This window comes from Centroberyx gerrardi, chromosome 10 (genome assembly GCF_048128805.1).
Source record: "Centroberyx gerrardi isolate f3 chromosome 10, fCenGer3.hap1.cur.20231027, whole genome shotgun sequence".
Classification (NCBI taxonomy): domain Eukaryota; kingdom Metazoa; phylum Chordata; class Actinopteri; order Beryciformes; family Berycidae; genus Centroberyx; species Centroberyx gerrardi.
Window position 1 is genome coordinate 19,776,030 of NC_136006.1, and position 20,886 is coordinate 19,796,915.

Consider the following 20,886-nt stretch of genomic DNA (forward strand, 5'->3'; position numbering starts at 1 on the left):
TCGTTTCAGGAGCAGTAGCCAGCTGGTAAGGTCTTATTTATCCAACACCACGGGCGTTGCCGATTGTCCTGGCTTGCCTCCGTTGGGTCACCGAACACCACACAGGCAGCAAGGTCCTATCTGACAGGTGCATTACCCATAAGTCCCCTCTCACCTTGTTGTGTGCCTCTGTGTCCCTTTGCCTGCCACAGATGTCTAATGTTGCCATGGCGATGTATGTGTCACTTAGCTTCCAGCTGTGTGGATAGCCCTCTGCTCTTTAGCAATGTCACTTCTACAGTTAACAGCAATCACCCCTGTCACTTACCATTCTAATTAGCAAGGGGGGCAAAATGTCAACGTCGCTCTGCTCACACTGTAGAGTCCCTCCTGTCTGCAGCGTCAACATGTATTCAGAGGACTCACACATGCTGCTGTCGTCTTCACTTGTAGTTCTGCTCCATTCTACCTGTTGGAAACAAGTATGGTCAATCAATAAGAAGACAATTTTGACATTAATATGTATCTCTCAAGTACAAAAGTCAATTTTGATAACTATGATTATTCTAGATTGTTAAAATAAAGGTCCAGTCAGCACCTTCGATTTACCTTCTTCTATTTGCTGACTGGAGTAGCTCTGTATTTGATCCAATAATACCCAACGGTCACATTTTGGCACTTTGCTATCACAGTTACATCTCACTTAACACGCTTGTAAGAGTTACAGCAGCACTGTGGCAATTGAATCAGTCTGCACTTGGGCACATCAGCAACATCTCACCTAGAAAAGCAATGTGACTGTATCTCATCAGTGGAGGTTTCACATCTTTGGAATGGAGTAGCAAGGAAGGTATTTTGAAATGCTAGCGCACAAACTCAAAGCTGTGGTCGCTTCTCTCGTACACCTTGCAGCGTGAGGCCTCAAATCCTCTACCAGGTGCAGGGAGCAGCTTGCACCTCCAGGGCCACCGGACCCCGAGCGTTGACTAGCGAGCTCCATTGCTGACAGCTGAGCTGGCCTGACCCATGTGGTTAGACATTTGGTGAGGTTGACAGTAACTGGGACCTACTCCATAAAGATGCCTGCACTGAGAGGCCTTCTGTCTTACTTCTAACCCCTTGACACATCCACAGGAAGGCTTTAACTTGTGCATCCCATCTGTGGCCGCGGAGACACACTGCCTGTACAAGGGACACGCAACTACACACTGATGCTGATGCTCTGCAGACAGACAGAAGCCCACACCCACACAGAAATATAATATTCTGACGTAACAGTATTTAAAAGAAATCTCAAACCTATGTTGTGTATGCTCAAATTGCCAAAATGTATACATTTGATTTTGACCATTTATGTATTTTTTTTTTTACCTATATGTACAGATTAATACATATATTAATTTGATGAATACATTTAAGGAAAATATTTACATGTATGTTTCAATAACAATCGGTAAAACATATATAAATATATTCCTTAAGTATATGCATCAAACTAATATATTTATACATGTACAAACATGTCAAAATATTAAAAAATATTCGGTTTGTTTTTTACATCTTACCATATATGCAAATACTGTATATGTTCACAAATACATACACATATACTGTAGTACGTGTAGTATACTTTGAAAATATATGTCAGCATAATATTTTTGCCACAAATATGGGCACAAATACAGTAAATAAATCAATATGCAATCACCCACTCTCTCTTTGACAACACCACACATCCGCACACGCACGCACACACACACACAAACATTAAAAAACCTGTCAGAAAACCAAAAAAGACAAAAAACAACGGCAACAAATTAATATCTGCCAAGTGTTTAGAATGCAGCTCGGCTCCATGCAGGTCAGGCCCAGCCAGATGCTCATGAATACAGTTGTAATTCAGAGACATGGGAAGTTATGTGTGGCGAAGTTTTGGAAAGCTCAAGGTCACTCTCTGTTTATTTGCACTTCCTCACATAGCTGTCGAACTGCTGACCCCCCTGTTCTACCCCTGGCACACAGACATGACAGTTAGGGTATTTTATTTCATCTTCCTTTGAACCAACTTGTTTTTATGCTCTTATTACATTTGAGGGAGCCGTTGTGTTGAAAGTAAACACTTTATTCTCCTTGGATTGCTCCTATCTTTTTCATCTACTAATGAAGGTAGTAAGACAAGGTTATGTAAAGTAAAAAAGAAAAGACTGGTGCACTCTCTGGTTGTTTACTTTGCAGCGTGGTTAACCTGCAACACTAAAATCAAGCACATTAAAGGTATATTGATGCACGTTATCATCTATCAATGGCAGGATTTGTTCATTTTTTCAATTAGCGCTTTCCATTGATTTATGAATCAGAGATAGGTAGGCAATTATTGTATCATTAACTGGATAGTCATATAGATAGAAGTATGAGGATCCAATTAAAGTATAATAGTATAAGTCAATCCCTGAAACATGTTAAGTCTATTAGCTGGGTTGGGAAGAGCAAGGCAGATAATCTCATAGCTGCAGTCGGAGCAACCAACAAACAAAAGAACAAAAAGTGAATTCTATTTTCCCTTATTCGAACCCAGTGGATGATGTTATTACAATGTCAGCAAAGTGTTTCAGTGTGAGCGTATGGACGTTCTGTAATGAGAAATACAAAAGAGGCACCGGACAGATCTTAGGTAAAGAAGAGAGTGGCTAGTTTCATGACAGTGGAAACACACGGCAAGAAAATAGGTGGGAAATAAATGCCTTTGTGGACGCTTAGTAATTAGCACTGAACGTTTTCAAAGGCATAATTAGTCTTTGTCCGTTCTCACTTGCTTCATCCTCCCTCTGTCTTTCTCCATCTTCAGCAGAAAAAAAATACTCAGCATCAGAGAGGAGGATGGCATCCAAAAATAACACATCTCCTTGTGATCATTAAAAAGAGAAAGTGGAGGAACAGCTGCTTACAACAAAATAAACACATTAACACCGATGCACCACAGTGTGCAATCACAGAGGCCCAAAGAGACAGCTGCCCGGCGTTAATCACAAAGACTTTCATCTTCTCTTTCATTCTTTCTCAGCGTTTCTTACAACTTTCCAGAGCTATCTGGTGTGTCTTCCTCTACACCTCCTTTCAGTTTCACTACACTACACCTTTCAGTTTTCCCTGTGTTGCTATTACTCTTCTCAAACCCAAATGTGATTTTCTCATCCTTATGTGCAGCTTACTCACATACTGTAGGACTGCTCAGTGTATCCTTCAGTCAAATAAATTCATGTTTGGAAAAAATGTTAGATGATGTTATAGCTAGTCCAAGGTTAAGGGTAAAAAAAAATAAAAGAAACATTGGCATTGTATGTGAAAGCAACTAAAAGATACTCAAAGAAAATAAACGGCTATATATTTTAGCACTCATTCCACATCAGCAAATTCAAACCATCACAATCTGTCATTATTACCTGTTTAAAATAGCCCACAGGTGTCATTTCTTATCTTTTCATTTATGCACTAAAATGTTATGCTCAAGACTTTTTTGGCACATGAGGCGATTGTGAACCCTCATGTACAAATTAGCCTATTTTTAAAATGGAAACATGCAATTAGTCTTTTACAAAGTAGTTGGTTGATTAGTCCAGAAAAAAAAGCAGATTTCCAAGTTTCCCAGAGGTGCAGAGAACAGGATTGCTCTTTTGTACAGAGGAATATTGCTCCTGGAGGAAATGCAGCCAAACGGTGGACAACAATGACAGATGAGGAAGAGGCCGGTCTTTTCCAGGAGTGATGCTTAATTACATATGAAGCTGCCATTTAGAGCCCATTGTCCTGCCTGGATGTTGGCAGACCTCAGCACAATGTGTTGACTTTATCCTTCCTTTCTCTCTTTCTTGATTTGTTTCTTTCTTTCTTCCTTCATTTTGAGGGTTACACAGCATAACCATTTTGACCCTGTATAATTTCCTCAGTAATCAGCCTGTTCTCTCTTTTTGTGGCAAAGCTTTAATCAAACGTCTCACAGCCTCTACCAGCCAGAAATGTGTTATTCCGACAGAAACACAAAAAAGCATGCAATTACTCCCAGAGGACCTGTCCCTCCTTCCCTCCTCTCCGCTACAGCTGCAGAAAAGAGGGCACCATTCCAATCACGTCCTCCTCCTCCTTTCTTTTCACTTTCCCTTCTTCTCTGTGTGCTGGATAATGAGATCACCCAGCCCTACCATAATGACAGTGGAAGCCAAAGAAGGTTTATATGAGTGTTCTGTAATGTACACTATATAGAAACACACTCGGGGGAACAGTAGGCTGCTGTTCTCTCCCTCCACGGAAACATCACCTGATGATTGTGATAAATAATGAGGTTTTACACTCGCATAATTGCATCTGTCATTTGTAAAAAGGTCAAAATTTGAGGTGTATAATCCGAATATAACATGTAAAGCTATTTTTTTTTATTTGGCACTTAATTAAATGTCAGATAGAAAGAACAAAAGTAACTATTTTTTTTCGGATGATACACCACCACAAATGATGTGTCTTTATTGCTTTTTTCCTTCCCTGAATAAAGTACTTTTTATATGGTATGGTGAGGCATGCTGTGTGTGTGCATGTGTGTATGTGTAGGAGAGGGAGTGCTGTATGCATGCATGCAGAAACTAAAGTTAGGTAAGCCTAGTCAAGTTTATAGCTCGGTCATTCTGAGACTACAGATTCGATGGCTGAATGCCGCCACAGACAATAAATATAACACAACATGAATAAGGCCATTTCAAAGGAACTTTAAAAGACGAAAAAAGAAGCTGTGGAACTTGTACCAATTGGCTACAGCATCAAAAAGCACTGGGCTCTGACACAATTTGTTTTCTCCTAAAACTTGCCTCCAATAACCAGCATTATGTTCAGAAAATCCAAGACCAACTAGGCTTAGTACAGGAGTGAAAACCATGTGGCTTTACTTCAGATTAAAAATAGATGGTCATTATTCACCAGGTAGCCTGTCGACAGTGAAGTGGCCTATCATCTGTGCAACACTCTAGATGTTACTTAGCAAGTTGAGGAAATAATTGCTATGACTCCATAAGCCCAGTTTAGTGTGATCTCACTTGCCACTTGAACATGAAGAGAAAGATTGGAGAACAGCATAGAAGATGGTAAGAATGTATATGGATAAGTCAGGGCCAGACTCTATTCTTTTATTTGGGCAGTCATCCCACTCCAACAGATATCAAGGGACATTATTTGACACAATTCATAAGAAGAGACTAGAGCCCCAGCAACACAGACATTCTGTAATTATAACATTATCTCTATGAAATTTATTGGGGGCGCTGTGGCCCTAGTTAAGCACCAGGCACTGGTCTGGTCCCCACATAACAAGAGTAGTAGGCTAAAGTTTAATATGTTTTAATGAGCTTGTGTCCCAGGGTGTCAGATTACACTTTCATTTGGGCCCCGGGCTGAATTTGTATAACCCCTATACACCCCAATATATTAGATAAGGAGACAAAGAGATATGTTAATCTGGCCGGGGCAGCCATCCCACTAAGTCTAAAGAGGCTCTGGGCAGGTGGATATATTTGCTATGGTTCCCATCCGCTGGCTGACACCCTCAAAAACCGTGATTAATGGAGTTGTGCAAATAACTTAGGTGCGGGACTAGAGGCCTCACCACAACTCCTCCCTTCCACACCTCCATCTAGACATAAGTTACACCTCACTTCTTAACTTGTTCATCTCAGTCTACACACCCCATCTCCTCCCAATTCTACACCCACATAACACCGCCCCCATTTATATCTGCCAGAGGATGTGATGAAGCAACTAAATATACTGCCACAATATCTGAGTGTTAGATTAACTTAAGTCAACCACAGTTCAAGACCACCTACTTACTCTTACACATCATACATCTATGATATTCATGCACCCTTTTCATTCTATAACTGTTACCTAATATGAACTAAATCACATACCCATTTTGTCTAGTCTCTTATGAGTGAATGACAAAATGGACAGTAGCCTACATCATTTTCCTTTCTGCTCAGTTTAAAAATGAGAGGAAACTCACCACATGAAACAACAGCATCAATAGGCTAATGGTAGGCTAATACACGCTCTGTAATGTATAAGGGCACTTCTACTTCATCAGGCAATGCGTTGATCACTAGGCGGTGTTACCCATCACAATTTTAAGGTTTCATTTTAAGAGCTGAAAGTCCCTTCAGCACGCATAATTACAGAATTGTGTCATGAATATACCATACCTCATCCATTGGTGTTCACAAAACGATGTGAGGAGAAACAAGTGTCCTGTTTTAGGCTTTATGTGGTTTCTAGTTGACATGTTAAACTTGCTGCTTGTGAACACACCCCCAGCAGGCTCTCAGCGGCAGTTTTGGATTGGATAGACTTCTGGTAGGGAAACATGGGAGACGACTTGGGTGATGAGTGGTGGAAACACGAAGGTAATTCAGGTATCTTGCTCAACTCCGTTACCTTAATCTGTAATGTACTGAGAGGTTTAGGTGTATCCTCTTTGACTAAAGATGGAAAACTAACTCTTAACGTTAGCTTGCCGCTGTCGCAAGAGATTCTTGCTGTTTGTTGCTTAGCCTTAGCTAACTGTAGCTAACTGTAAGCTAACGTTAGTTAGCGAGTCAGTTGCTAATTTGGTTGGCATTTACTGTAGTCGCCATGGCTGACGAGTTTGATACACAACAGACGTTTTTCTATAGCTTACCTCTGTTTTGCTAAGCTTGGGTAGTGTAACTTCGGCTGGTGTAGTTTTAAATGCACGGTTTGTTCACACTGCACACATGTAAACACGTGGGGGAGAGGTGGGGATCCCAGAGAGGAATTGTGGTACTTGAAGTTTAACAGGCTTTGCCTGCCATGCTTTGTGCCTTGCTTTGAATCTAGCTCTCAAGTATTTTCCACACATAACTTTCTGTATTCATTCTGCTAGGCATGCTTCCATTCTCATAGTTGATTTGTAGAGGACGCTGCCTGCGGCTACTCCCTGCTTAGCTCCATGCATTATGCATACCAATAGAGGGCAGTCCTGTACTTTTAAGAATTATTGACTTGATCGTATCGGACAGCAGAGCGTTGAAAGTCATTCTGGTAACTTAGTGTGTTGCGTTGCTGACAAGAACAAGCAAATAGTAAACATGTCCCCCACCAGTGATGTAGTTCCACCCTTGGGTCAGTCAGTGATTGCTGAGTGTACTTGAAATATGAGTGAAATTGTATAAGCATTTTCGTATGGGACAATGAAAGGACAGATTGACCATATATTTCTGTTGCCTACTCTCCTCAGAATTAGGCTTACAAATTATATCTTGAAATGTAGTAACTGTAATTGTCCTGTTTTTACTCAATACAGTACAAAATATAAGAACTACAATACGCAATAAATACAATCCGTACATTACACAATGTACACTACAATACAATTTATAATGCAATATACAATATAACATACAACACCAGGAGCGTGAGTGTTATGAATAGTATAAATGCTAAATGATAAGTGATATATGGTATTGCACAGTAGGTAAGTGGTAATATGACATAAGTAGTCAACAACTAGTCAACACTGAAGGCACAGTGGTAGTGCAGTGATGAGTGCAATAACAGTACAACAGTTACAACAAAAAAAATTCTCCACTGACTCACTTCAACACATCAACCCAGTCTGATGTCTAAAAAGTAGGCCTTCTTGTGTGTGTCTTGTGGTTAGAGGTTTGCCCAAAAATTCTCCATTGACTTTCACTTCAACACATAAACCCAGTCTGATGTCTCCAAGTGTGTAGCGTGTGTAGACTATTATGTTACCTACGATAACTTTAACTGTATTGCTTTACCACTGAGTCCCCATTCATTGTCCCCCACATTGTATGATAACTTTAACTGTATGACCTGCTTTACCACTGAGTCCCCATTCATTGTCCCCCACATTGTATGATAACTTTAACTGTATGACCTGCTTTACCACTGAGTCCCCATTCATTGTCAATGCCCCCCCCCAGCGGCACAAAGTCAACGTTACAGTGTGACTAACAAACTAACAAACAAACAAACTAACTAACGGACGGAGACCGATCCATAGTCCCCCCTTTGGTGGGGGACAATGAAGTCACGTTCATTTTCAACAGGGATTTAAATCAAACAAATTTATTTGGCTTGGATAGGCATACTGGATCACACACACATACACATATATACACATTTAGTCCCGATACGTGCTGTCCTTTCATGGAGAGATGGTGACGCCAAAGGCCATTACAAATCTTGCAATTTAATGTTGCCATGTTTAACAGCAAAAATACATTCTGGTAGAACCTAATTATGAATGGGTAGGAAGCATTTATACACCAATCAACACTTTTTCAACAACACTGCAACTTTTATAACTGTCATTCCCATAATCCTCTTCGACCAAATTGCGCTGTGGGGGTGGTAGCGTGCAGTGTGAACCAATTCTCAAAATTACAATTTTATTTAAATAAGCTCCTGCTTGGTGGATCACTTGTGTACAGACGTTACCAGTGGGCACTAACAAGTTGTTAAATCTCCTAAGTCATGTTCAACGAGGTGTTACCCTTACCGATAAGCAACAGCAACATTAAATTGATAGGAGTTTGGCATGAAAGAATCTTTGACAACATTTTTACCAGAGTCACTTCATTTTTGGCATCCTCTGAGTTAGTTGTCTGACTGTGCCTGACAAATTCTGACAGATATACAGTTTATTCAAATGATCATTGCTCTGTGCTTGGTGAGCTCTTTGGTAGTAGGATTATGCTGATAACATGCTGATAATATGCTGATTACGCTGAAAAAATTGCTTTTTGTGACCACAGGTTGTGCCTAGCATGTTGTTGTTGTAGCCTTAGGCCTGTTTAAGGGCGTTCTCAGACCAGTGTTTTTCCCTGCATGCAATGTGGGAGGCTTTCCATTATTCTGTCCGGTATTCAGAGCTCTGTTGGTCCTTCTGTGAACGCTGTATCCTTTAGGCTTGGGAATCCTTGTTGGACCAGGCCTCTGGAGCGACCCCAGAGGATTCTGATTGGAGGAAACAGAGACATGACTACCTATTAGGCTGTGTTCATTGGAAATTCGCTGCTGCAGAATTACTTTTTAATTAACCCCCTATTGTTTGTGTGAAGATTTAGTAGTATTGCACTCGTGAAAATGGAATATGGGATGGGGAAGCACACACAAATACACACAAACCTAATGAATGTATGGACACATATTTATGTGTTTAGGTTGGCCTCTTAGTTAAAAGGAGAAGCAACAAGGTGCCGATGATTGGAATAATGACAAGGCAAAACAAAATTCTCTCCATGCAAAAATAATATGGGTTTATTCCAACATGGGTCGGCTTGTGCCTTCATCATGGTACCCATATAAACCCATATTCTTTTTGCATGGAGAGAGGTGTGTGGCAATCTTTTTTTAATAGGTTGGCCTCTTTACACTGACTGACATCCTATTCTTACTTCCATTTCTGTGTAAGAGAAATGCTCGACAGAAAAGGTAGAAAGGGTGACTGGAAACTGACGAGACAGAAAAGGAGAACTGAAGTCTGTTAGATTTGCCATGGGATTGACTTTGAAGTATTGAAAACGAAGAGAGGATTCATGAGAGCAGTAAGACTTTTATGGTGATGTGTCTTGTGGCTAAATGCTCTTTCTAATGACAGAGATTCCCATGAGGCCTCTGTCACACTATAATCTGCCCAAACTGTCATCAAATGCCTCATCTGGTCTCCACCTTGCCAACCGGTGATGTCAGGGCGGTAAATGTTCCTCCATGTTTGTCATCATCTGTCTGCTAGGACGGCTCTCTGCCAGCTTCTCCCACCATAGGATGCTATTTAATGGCCCCTCATACCGTCCGCTAGTTTCTTATCCAGATGAGACACGGCCTCAATCTTTACTGACTAGATAGAGTATAATGGGCTGTAAGAAAGTCTGAATCTGGGTCTTTACCATGCTGAATTAGCATCTCTGTCAATTATGATTTAGGCCATGTACTAATGATGATTGCTTTGCTCTTGTCATACTTTGTAACCTCATTTGCTGTGTTGGCCTGTTATATTGGACAAAGTTGATGTGTTATCTTATGTCTTATGTTTAACAAGTTGAACATGTTGAAACAAGCATGTGCCAGCCAGGGCCCATGATCCCTCTAGGTGTGGCTTGTCCAGCAGAGGCATCTGTGGGTGTATTGGTACCATTTCAGCTGCATAGTATGTTGCTGTTGTGTACGTGAGAAGTACTCAGACGTAAGCTATATTAGCAAGAATTTTTGAGTATGACACTTGATGTTGCTAGACACACTAAGGTGCCCCATAATGCATTGCTGCTGTGTAACCTCACTTTCAACTCTGTTAACACTGGACGATAAAGGGCCAAATAGCCAGATTTCAAACAACTACAAATGTAAGTAGATAATATTTATTTCACCAATATGGCTCATATGTCATTAATTACTATTGAAGCACTAATAGTGTATTCAGATTAAACATTTAGGCCTAATTCTTGAAAATGGATTTACAGCTATACGGGCCTGCAAGCTTGTAAGCCTGCTTGTGGTAATTTATGAAAGAGGTTAGTGACTAGCTAGCTTGCTTTGATTATGATAGTTCACACTAGCTGCTAGTGTTGAGGTTGTAAACAAAGTTGTCAGAATAAATATAGTATAATTAGCTGTATAATAGCCTGCTGTGAATTTTTGTTCCTTTCAGCCAGGGACTGATGAGGACATTGTGCCTCTCATCAGCTTTTTGACAGGGGTAAAAAAGCTGGAGGGCTTGGAGGCAGCAGCCCTCGTCTGGATCTCACCTCCGCCAAGGACCGAGTGTCCACTGTCTTTCCCCAATGAGAGAAAGGGATATCGTTTAATTTCAGCTTTCTCAGAGCTCTACTTAACTGTTTTCATAACTTATTGAACAAATCAATCTAATCGTGACAGTAAATGTGGGGAAATGGTAAATGAATACATCTACCGTTAAAGGTGCATATTTGATAGTTGATGACATTTAAGTCATTTTGTGACAGTGTTGCACTTGTAACAGCACTACTGATTTATCACATCAAATAACATGCTGTGAGTTATACCCTCTTAGCTGGCTGGTTAGTTAGGCACTAACTGTTAATATTTACTTCTGTGGCAAATTTAAAATTCAGCCATGTCTGGCAGATTCATCTTCCTTTTGCTATATTTTCTGTGTCCAGTAACCACAGTGTGGTAAATGATAAGCGGCATGGTTAAAAACATGGGATTTATCTGTAGTGTTGGTGAGTGGGTAGCTGATAAAGGAGTTACTCAGATTACTTGTTTTGACAGCAGATGAGTGAATGAGGGGGAAATGTGTTAACAGCATTATGCAAAGAGGAAAAATTATTTCATCATTAATTGATTACAATGGCTGCCAAATGTATTAGGTGCCAGTAAGTACAATTTTGGCAAATAATATGTAGTCAAAATAACATAGGCTTTAAATAATATAATGCATTTTATAGAATAATTAACATAGTCATTCACCATAGAACCACAATGACCCGGCTACCATTAGGCTCACCTGGTTTTGTTATGAAAGGAAAAATGACAACTCAGGGCTACCAGACGGGATCAAGATTAGACCTCTTTCATTAAGCTCCTCTCACTGCTTGTACCCAACATGGAGCTTTTGATGTCAGCTGAGTTTTCCGGTGCATCATTGAATGAGGCTACACACACACACACACACACACACACACACAGTTGCAGCGAGTTTTTGGGTGGTTGAGATAGATGAAAGGTGACGTCAGCCTAATCTAACTACGCTCATCAAACACGTTAGAATTTACTTCTTTTTTTTATCCAATCTTCAGTATGTGGATTTTTTTTCTTTTTTAACATACCAGATCCATAAAGATGCCTCCTGGTTTGGTGTCATTACCTGAGCCACCCGAATATCTACCTATCAACCAAATTATTTTAAAAGATGCTTGTAAATGCTGGGTGTGTTGTACTGTGGACTTGGCCCCAGGGAATCAAATCAAATCAGGGTTCTGCCATTTTTATCTATCTACTAAGAAATACTAAGCAAATAATAAGGAATTGAATCACAAATTAGTGAAAATATGTGAATCTACTGAGTGCTTCAGACTAACTTTTTTCCACTGGTGATTAGTTTTGTGGCACCAGCAGATAATTTGGTGGCACTAATATTTTGCTCCAGGGACTGCTTCACACACAATAATTAATATGTGGTTTATTGAGATATGTTGCATAATTATGGTTGTCCCTTGAATGTGTCATTGTGCTGTATCAACTGTATAAATGTAAAGAATGTGTTAAAAGAGGTGATGAAGAAGGTTATATTATGCAACTCCATTCATATTCTTTTCATACTAGATTTTACTTTGCCGTTAGTAATGAAGAGCTTAAAATGATCTCAAATCATGAAGTCAGTTTATTTGTTGTCAAGCAAAAGGTCTATCCTAGGCAACTAAAGCAGAGTTGGTCTCCTTTAGACAGACCTGGAAAATGTACTTGACACACACGACCAAACTAGTTCACACTAGCTAATGATATGGCAAATCTCTCGAATTGTGTGATTTAATAAGGAAGCAAGGTAGGCAATAGGCCAACTTTAAGTTTCAATAACTGGCTGTTTTACATTAGTGATCAACTTACTGTCCCATTTGACAACACTGACTTCATTCAGTTCATTCATTTATATTTTAGGAATCAACAAGTCAATATACTATGCATAAATGCACTGAATCAAATTTATTCAGAAATACTTGTATAAGTGCAAACCAAAGTCGTAGTTGCGTAGTCGTAGCTACGGGACATAGATACTTGATAAGATAAGAAAATATGATAAGAAATCTTTTCCCCACAAATGCACATCACTTCTGGCTTGTTCAGGTGCTTTTTAAATAGGCTATTTTTTCTGTGGTTTTAGTATATAGGCCCATACTATTAGATATGCAGTTACATATCAAACCAACTAGAGGTGTACTGATAGTCTATCATTATTTCTGACCAAGTATGAGTATCTAATAACTCATAAAGAATGCCAAGATGAGTATTTCTTTATAAATATTGAACATTTTAGCCAGCTATTTTTAATTTTGTGTTGTAATAAAAAATATATATATTTATACATAATTTCAGCATTATACCATAGTATTCTGTGTGTACTTGGTTTTTGGTATTATGCTCTTTACTGATGCCAAGAGTATTTTGCATTTGAATTGGTCTGCTACCCAATACCTGTATCGGTGCACCTCTAAAACAAACCCTTCTCAGAACCTTGAAATTGTGGTCAATGAATGAAAACAGCATAATCACTTTTAATGACTAGAAAAAAATGGATACAACAGAAAATTATGAAATGCACACAATCACACATTTGGTTGACTGTAGTCTGAGGAATTCTCACATACCTTGCATACAGCCATTAGGCAAGCATGTCATATACTGCACAAGGGGATGTGTAAGTCAGTGAGTAAGTCTATAATCCACACCATCTAGATCAGGTAGGCTACAGAGGCTCTTATAGAATAAATACCAAAAACATTTATTCTTTGATTGTTGTTTTTTGCAAGATACAGAAAATTGTGAGCTGTCACTAGTTTAGTAGTAGGCCAGTAGGTTAATGGTTGGTTGTTTTAGGTAGAATAATCAAGGAATGAGGTTGAATATGGATGTGTTGGATCACCTAATCATAAAGGCCACTTACTGTTATATTTGAGGGGTGTGAGGCTGGGGAGGTAGCAGGGGTTATAGTGATGCTACTGGTAATCTTGCCACCACCTTTGACATGACAGCCATTGGTCAGTACTTGAGTCCTTTGTTCTTGCCGAAGATAGTATGGCCCAACAGGCTGCGGAGTGCTGTGGGCTATACCATTCAGAGGCTGGATGTAGGGGCTCCCTAGGTGGATATGGATCTTATTATCCTCTGTGGTGATGATGCTGGGACTTGTGGTGGTGCTGTTGGACCTCTGGAGATGCCAACTGTTTTGACGTTCTGGAGTCTGCCGGAAGACAGCCTGACCTGCAACCTCTGTGGGCTCTGGAGAACAGGTACTGACTGTTACAATCTGGATGGGGGAGTTGTTGTGGTCAGGTGTCACAGAGCGTGATGAATTGGGACTTACCACCCGACTCATGGGCGTTATGGTAAGTGGGGAGAGTGCTCTGTCAGGGCTGGAAGGGGCGCTCTTAGTCTTTACTGCAGACAGGGCTGAGTTCTGGATGATAGTAATTCTCTGTTTGGGCGGGGCTCCGCTGGTTGGGATGACAGCTGTGCTGGTGTAGGATGTTGCAGCGTCTGCAGTGGGGCTGCTGATCTCTAGTGTGGCTGTGTTGAGTCCATGGTCTGGTGTTACTTTGATGTGCACGGGCTGCCCCGGTGTGTGTGTTAGCATCATCACTTCTCCATTAACTGGCTGGTGCATATCTATGCCATTGGCTGAATGGCTGCTGTATTGGCTCACATTATTATTAGCATGGTTCAAGCTGTTGAGGTTGTTGACTAGAGTTGAGCTGCTTCTGTTTATGACTTGGTCTTCATTCTGGTTTGGGTCTTCCTCATCACTTTCTTCATCTAGTTTCCCATTGTACAATAAAGGAGCTTGGTTGTAGTCAGGAGGCTGTCTGTCTGCTGGCTCTGTTTGTACCTCTTTGGTGGACTGGTGAAGGTCAGAAAAGCGCCGTCCATTTACACCAGGTCTCAGACTCTTACTGAATCGTCTGTACCTCTCCAGCTCACTAGTCAGTCCATCCATCTCTCTGGCCAGGTCTCTGTTCCTGGCCTCCTGCTGCGTCAGTTTCCTCTGCAGGGTGGAGTGGTCCATTTGAACCCTGGAGATGGACTCGTCAGTCCCCATCAGCATCTGGAGCTTCTCCTTCAGGGCGTCCACTTCCCTGCCCAAGAGTCTGGACTTGACCTGCTCCTGCTGGAGACGGCAGAGGAGGAGGTGTTCCTGGTTGACCTCCTGCTTCTCTGCCTGCTGGTACCTGGACAGCTCCCTCTTAGCCCCCTCTAGCTCCTCTGTTAGAACCTGGGACCTTTCCTGTTCATCCCTGAACCTCCTTTCCAGGGACTCAAAGTCCTCCTCCGCCTTCATCAGCTCCCCCTCCACCACCTCCTTCTCCAGGAGTCTCCTTCTCAACCTATCCACTTCCTGACTTAGTTCTTTGACTTTGTTGTCCTCTGCTTGGCAGTGATGGTTAGTGCTGTTTGGCAAAGAGTGGTGGATATGCATCTCTCTTTCCTTTTTCTCCTCTTTTTCTTTCCTGGTTTCCAAGGCCTGTAACCTTTTCTTCATGATGGTTACTTTACTCTGTAGATCCCCATTCGTCTCCTCTTCTGTTTTTAGTCTGGCTTGGAGCTCATCCTTTTCCCTTGCTATGCCCTTAATCCTTTCCTCTAAATCTGCCTTAGACCTCAATGCCTGCTGCCTCTCCTCTCTCAATCTTTCTGTCATAGTTGCCAAAGTGTTCTGCTCATTTTGTGTGCCCTCCTTCTTGCTGAGTTTTTCCTCAGCCTGGCGGAGCCTCTCAGCCATGGTTTTTCTGTCCTCCACCAGCGCCACAGTCAGTGTTCTGAGTTTTGCTAGGTCTTGTCTCATTGCCACTTCACTCTTCTGCAGTTGGCTTTCAACGGCCTCCAGCTCTCTCACCCTGACCTTCAGTGTGTCCAGCTCACCAGACAGCGTCTTGCTGACACCCTTCTCTCTCACCAAGCTGCCTTTCAGAGTACTACACTCCTGCCTGCTCTTGCCTAAAGCCTCCTCTAGTCTGTCCAATTCACTGATTCTGCCATTGAGCTTATCCACCTCAACCTTCAGGCTGCGGCACTGGCTGGTCTCTCTACCTAACCTGCGGTCCAGATCTCGGCACTGGTCCCCCATGCGGATTAGCTCCTCATCCTTCCCCTCCATTTCCACCACCCTTCTCCTCAGTACCTCCACCTCTGGCAGCAAGCTCGGGGTCCCCGTTCCTCTCTCACCCCCCTCCTCCACACGCCTCACCCTGTCCCTCAGCTCCCGGAGCTCCTCCTCTGCCTTCCTCAGGACGCCCCTCGTCCCCTCCAGCTCATCCAGTTGATGGCTGAGGGCCACCAGTCGCTGTCGGAGCTGTTGGTTCTGAGCATCCTCATCAGCTAGTTTAGCTGTCATTGCCTCTTGCTTTTGGTAAAAGATGGAAACCTGGTTGTGTAGCTCCGCCTCCAGATGCAGGGCTTTGAGCTCCTCTTCCTTTGCCTTGGTGTAAGCGGCACTGAGCTCCTGCTTGGCGTGGTCAGTGATGGTGGTCAGTTCTTGGACACGTCTGCTCTGTTCTTCCAGCTGCTCACTCAGACACTGCTGCTCGTTCACAACCAGCAACGCAAAAGCCTTCAGCTTTGTCAGCTCCTCTTTCAGATCTGAGACTTCGCTTTCACTTTTCTTCTCCTTTCTCTCCTGGTATTCTTTCTCCTTTACAATCAGGAACTTGAGTCTGTAGAGATAAGCAAATTATGTTTATGTCAAAGATAATGTTGTGGTCTAGTTTATTGTGCAGTTGACTCTATATCAGACATTAAGGCAACTTTTTGCCATTTAGACAGTAAAACACAAATAAGTTCCTATGCTGTTTATTTCCAGTATAAAAGTTTCTTTCATTATGCTGCTGTTAAAGTTGTGGGCTTTCCCTCAAACAGGAAAGACTATGGCAATGACATAATTTCCTGCCTACTCTATTGACCTGTGCAGAAACTAGGAACACTTTCCCTATGTTTCTGTATCTGTGCGCATGTACACGTCTCTCTCTACATTTGTGTATGTGTGTAAACCCTATTACGTGCCATGTAGATACGTGTGTGTGTTTTCTCTTCAGCCCTCTCCCCGCAGCGTGCGTTCTGTAGGATGTTTTGACTGGCACGACAGATGGTCCCTTGGCAGGGAGTGTTTGTTAATTAAGAAGTTCCTCTACCCTTGAGTACCCTCCAGGCTGCACCCCATCACCCTCCCTCTGTGCCCCTCTAACTCTACCCCATTTCCAGCTTGGAGAGGCAGGAATTCCCCCTGTTCCATAAGTAATTACAGACTGGCTACATTTACCAAGTGCTGTCACTCCTCGCGTTTCTCCAGATGCATACCAGCATACAATTAAATTCAGTACATACATTTCGCGTTCATGTTTTATGGCATGTGTTTTCTGTTGTCTGGAATAACTTTGTGCTGTCTGTCTGTTTGTCACCAGAAAACTGGCCGTAGGACATTTTACAGTGTCAGTACCAGCAGAGAGGGCTTTAAAATATAGAGTGGTAACAGTTCCATGCTTAATCATGGGCAGGAAAAAAGTTTTTTTTTGGCAGCATTGTTTCTCTATAGCCCTATAACTATTGTAAAAGCTGATTTGGTTGATTTTTATTAGCCTGATTTTCTTATATATATACTGCATCTTAAAATGTCTGTTCAAATCTCTGTTCATTTGTAAAATATATATCTTATAATATTATAAATATCTAATAATATCTTTTTTTTTTATGCACATGCACACACATACGTGCATACATAGACTTAAAAATGATGTCTCACCAGAGCATTTTCACTTTTTAGAATACGTCTCTCCATATGAGTTCATGGACTGTTAACCACTAATATTGGATGCCCCAGGTAGCATCACTTATGTCTACTTGCATTTACTCTGAAAATCTAGAGCACTACAAACTGCACAGATGCAGGCTGATTTGAGTCGAGGAGGAGGGGGGAGTAATGAATAAGAATCCTGGGGCAGCTAATGTTAGAAGTTTTTAATGTGAGACTATTCATTATTTCATGTGGAAACATCCTTTTAAGTGAAAAGGTTCCACCAAAGTGACATTTGGTAAATGTTTGCTTTCAGATAAAGCCTAATATTACATTAAGTAGCCCTAGTCGCCTATAATATATGTATAGTATAACCTTAGACAGCCAAAGTTACCATACTACCTTTTGGATACTAAATTAACAAATTAACAAGACATACTTTTTTTTTTTTTAATCTTATGCAAATGTTTGAATTTCCATCTTTATACGGTCAATTTAAAGGCATTTGGAATGTTTCTACCAAGCTCCATGCATAAGGTTCTAATGTTCTAAATGGATTGTTTTTGATAAATTGCATTGGAAATTTATAGTACAGCGCATAAATTAGTAGGCTACTGCACTTAACCTCCAGATTGCTTCAGATGTGTCATTTTGTGCTCTGAATATTGTTTAATATTAATAATCTTCTTTTAGAAGATAAAATATTTAAATATGCCTAGAAGATTAATTTAAATAAAACAATGCCAATAGGTTTTTCAACTTAACTATTTGACCCAATGAGACTTTTATCCCAGTTGCGCTCTTTACTTTTAACTTTTTTGAAATATATAATTTAGGCATCTTTAAGTGCACTTTGGTTATTTGGTATCAACTAGGCACTATAAAACACAATGAAATCCGTGCAGAATTGCTCAACAGATGGTCTGTCTGTAATGGCTCATCTTGCATTTACAAAGCAAAGTTTATCTAAGCCACACGCTTCTAAATGCACATCTGTATTTTTCTGCTGTTCACAAGTCTTTTGGTTGTTCCTACCTGTGCTGTTGGCCTCTGTCCTTAAATCCTCAGAGAATAAATTCTCTCTGCTCTTTCACCTCTCTCTCTCCCGGCGTTCCCAGCAATGTGGACATTCCATCCGGAAAACCAAACATTATGAGAAGTGCTCTGCACACTGAGCCCCACTGGCAGCCCATGGCGCCCATTACATCATCAGCAAGCCCTTATATGGGACTGTACAGTCTCTTCTGCTGTGTGTGTGTGTGTGTGTGTGTGTGTGTGTGTATTTTACTGGAGTTTAGCCCATTCCAGATGAGGTCATTGTGCAGCCATGCCAGAGAGGCTAATGGGAAGGACAGAGGGTGTGTGTGAGGGGGAGCTAAACCTTCAATCACAATCCAAACTAGAGAGGCTAACAGTTTCAATTTGCAGGATTAGCCTGAGCAAACATGTTAGTAATGTAACCAGGCTACGTAAGTACAAGGCCTAACCTGGCATGTCCTAGAAACTGTAGCTCTTCTAGAAGCATGCATAATGTATCATGTTGTGTATATGTGGTGTTCTTGTATAGTTTAAGAAGAGAGACATGTTTCGTGTTGTAGCTGCTGTGCCTGGGGCCTGATAACCTGACTGTGAGATGACATCATCAGCTCATCGGCCCACAATTACATCCATATGTCCCTCTCTTTCTTTCTTTCTTGCTTTCTCTCTCTTTCTTTCTTTCTCTCTCTCTCTCTCTCTCTCTCTCTCTCTCTCTCTCTCTCTCTCTCTCTCTCTCTCTCTCTCTCTCTCTCTCTCTCTCTCTCTCTCTCTCTCTCTCTCTCTCTCTCTCCTCCCATTGTTTTTCATCCTACCTCTTTGCCTTAAGCCGAGCCTCCTATTTTTTGCAGTTGCAACTTGCATTTTTTTCTTGCATTCGACAGTTCCTTCAGCCTCCCTGATGGATTACTCTAATCAAATCTAGGTGCTCAGTGGAAGCAGGGAGGGATGACAGATGATACTCTCATCGTTCTCACTACTAGTCTCATCTGTCATGATAAGAATGACAAAAATGATCATGGAAAAAGAAATGGGCCTTCACCTTTTAGCTTGCCAGATCATAGTACTAGCAGTTTAATGGCTGAGTGCTGCGGGAGGAATATAAACACACAAACACACAGGTCTGACTGTAGCATGCATTCCCCGCCAGGAGCAGTTATGCACATTGTGGCTGCTCGTTCTTGATTTCAGGGGGAAATGTACCTCTTTTGGTCTTTTTTTTTTTTCTCAGGCAAAACCCTCAAGTCCCCAATTAAAGGTGAAATATTTCCCCTGTGACATTTCGTCATCAGACAAGTATTTGCAAAACAGCTCAAAGACACACTGGAAACTTCTCTATTTATAGACATGACTGTTGGCAAGTGTATTGGTCAACACACAACTAACTCTCCTGCCAATGGAGGAAGAGTGTGTCACTTGTGCCATGCATTACCCTGACTGGCAAATTGTGACACATTACCTACACTGGCAAATCAGTTATCAGCTGTAGGCCCCAATACATTGCTGTAGAAAGTGCCTGTATGGTTAGTAAACCAACATGCCTGATTGTTCTGCACTAGAGACTCTTTTGTAAGGAAGGGGTTCAGTAAGATGAGCTATTTCTCTAAAGTTGTGGAATGTGAGAGAGCAATCCTCCTCATTCCAAGCAATTCCTATGCACTGACCAACTCCCAAACCAGAGTTCATGAGGTCCTGTTTCCCTTATAGGAGGGGCTGGCAGCTTCATTGCTTGTCCTCAATTACATACATGATTGAATCCCTCAAAGGCATTTCCAGGAAAGCCCTCAAACATGGCCGATATGTAATAAGCCTGTTATGTGAGCACTCTCTTCTCTGTTCTCATAGCTCTCACAGTCTTCCAGAGGTATAATTTAGAGAGATTGAGTGTTTTTTTTGCCTGCAATAGATCCACCAGTTAGACTAAGCACTGCTGTATAGGGTCATCGAAAAGGCATAGTGAAGACGCAAAGAGAAAAGCCACTCGCTCAGGCAGACTATCCTGTTTTTTTTTCTCTTCCTTTATCAGCAAGTTTAATGAAAATGAAGGAGTGACTTTAACCCGACCTCCCAGGACAGCAAATGAATGGGCTTGACAGTTTGAGATCAGAATAGTGGTTCTGCTCTGTCAAGTGATGCACTGCCAGACTCCTATGGTAATTTATGCACATCTCCTCCTGACACATTACTGGCTGAGCAGGCGGATGGTGGATGTGTTTGAGTGTGTGGGATGGACAGAACAGCTGTGGGTTTCCGCTGTGGCACGGCCAAGTTTACTTTGTCCTTTTCCTTTGGGCAGAGCCTACAAAACATTT

General features: G+C 41.5%; 1 protein-coding gene and 1 pseudogene across 4 annotated transcripts in view; one reads left to right on the forward strand and one right to left on the reverse strand.

Annotated features, from left to right (window-relative positions):
* Positions 1-6,340: 6,340 nt before the first annotated feature.
* cmss1 (cms1 ribosomal small subunit homolog) overlaps positions 6,341-20,886 on the forward strand; it is a 32,127-nt gene continuing 17,581 nt past the window's right edge. For 3 of the 4 annotated variants that reach the window (XM_071919211.2, XM_071919208.2, XM_071919209.2), the window contains exon 1: positions 6,353-6,428. In XM_071919211.2, the coding sequence (XP_071775312.1) occupies positions 6,380-6,428 (49 nt within the window). In that variant the 5' untranslated portion in view covers positions 6,353-6,379. Of the gene's footprint in view, positions 6,429-20,886 lie in introns of all 4 variants that reach the window. The other variant, XM_078285964.1, reaches the window with a different exon arrangement.
* Positions 13,339-15,886, reverse strand: LOC144539847 (filamin A-interacting protein 1-like pseudogene; annotated as a pseudogene).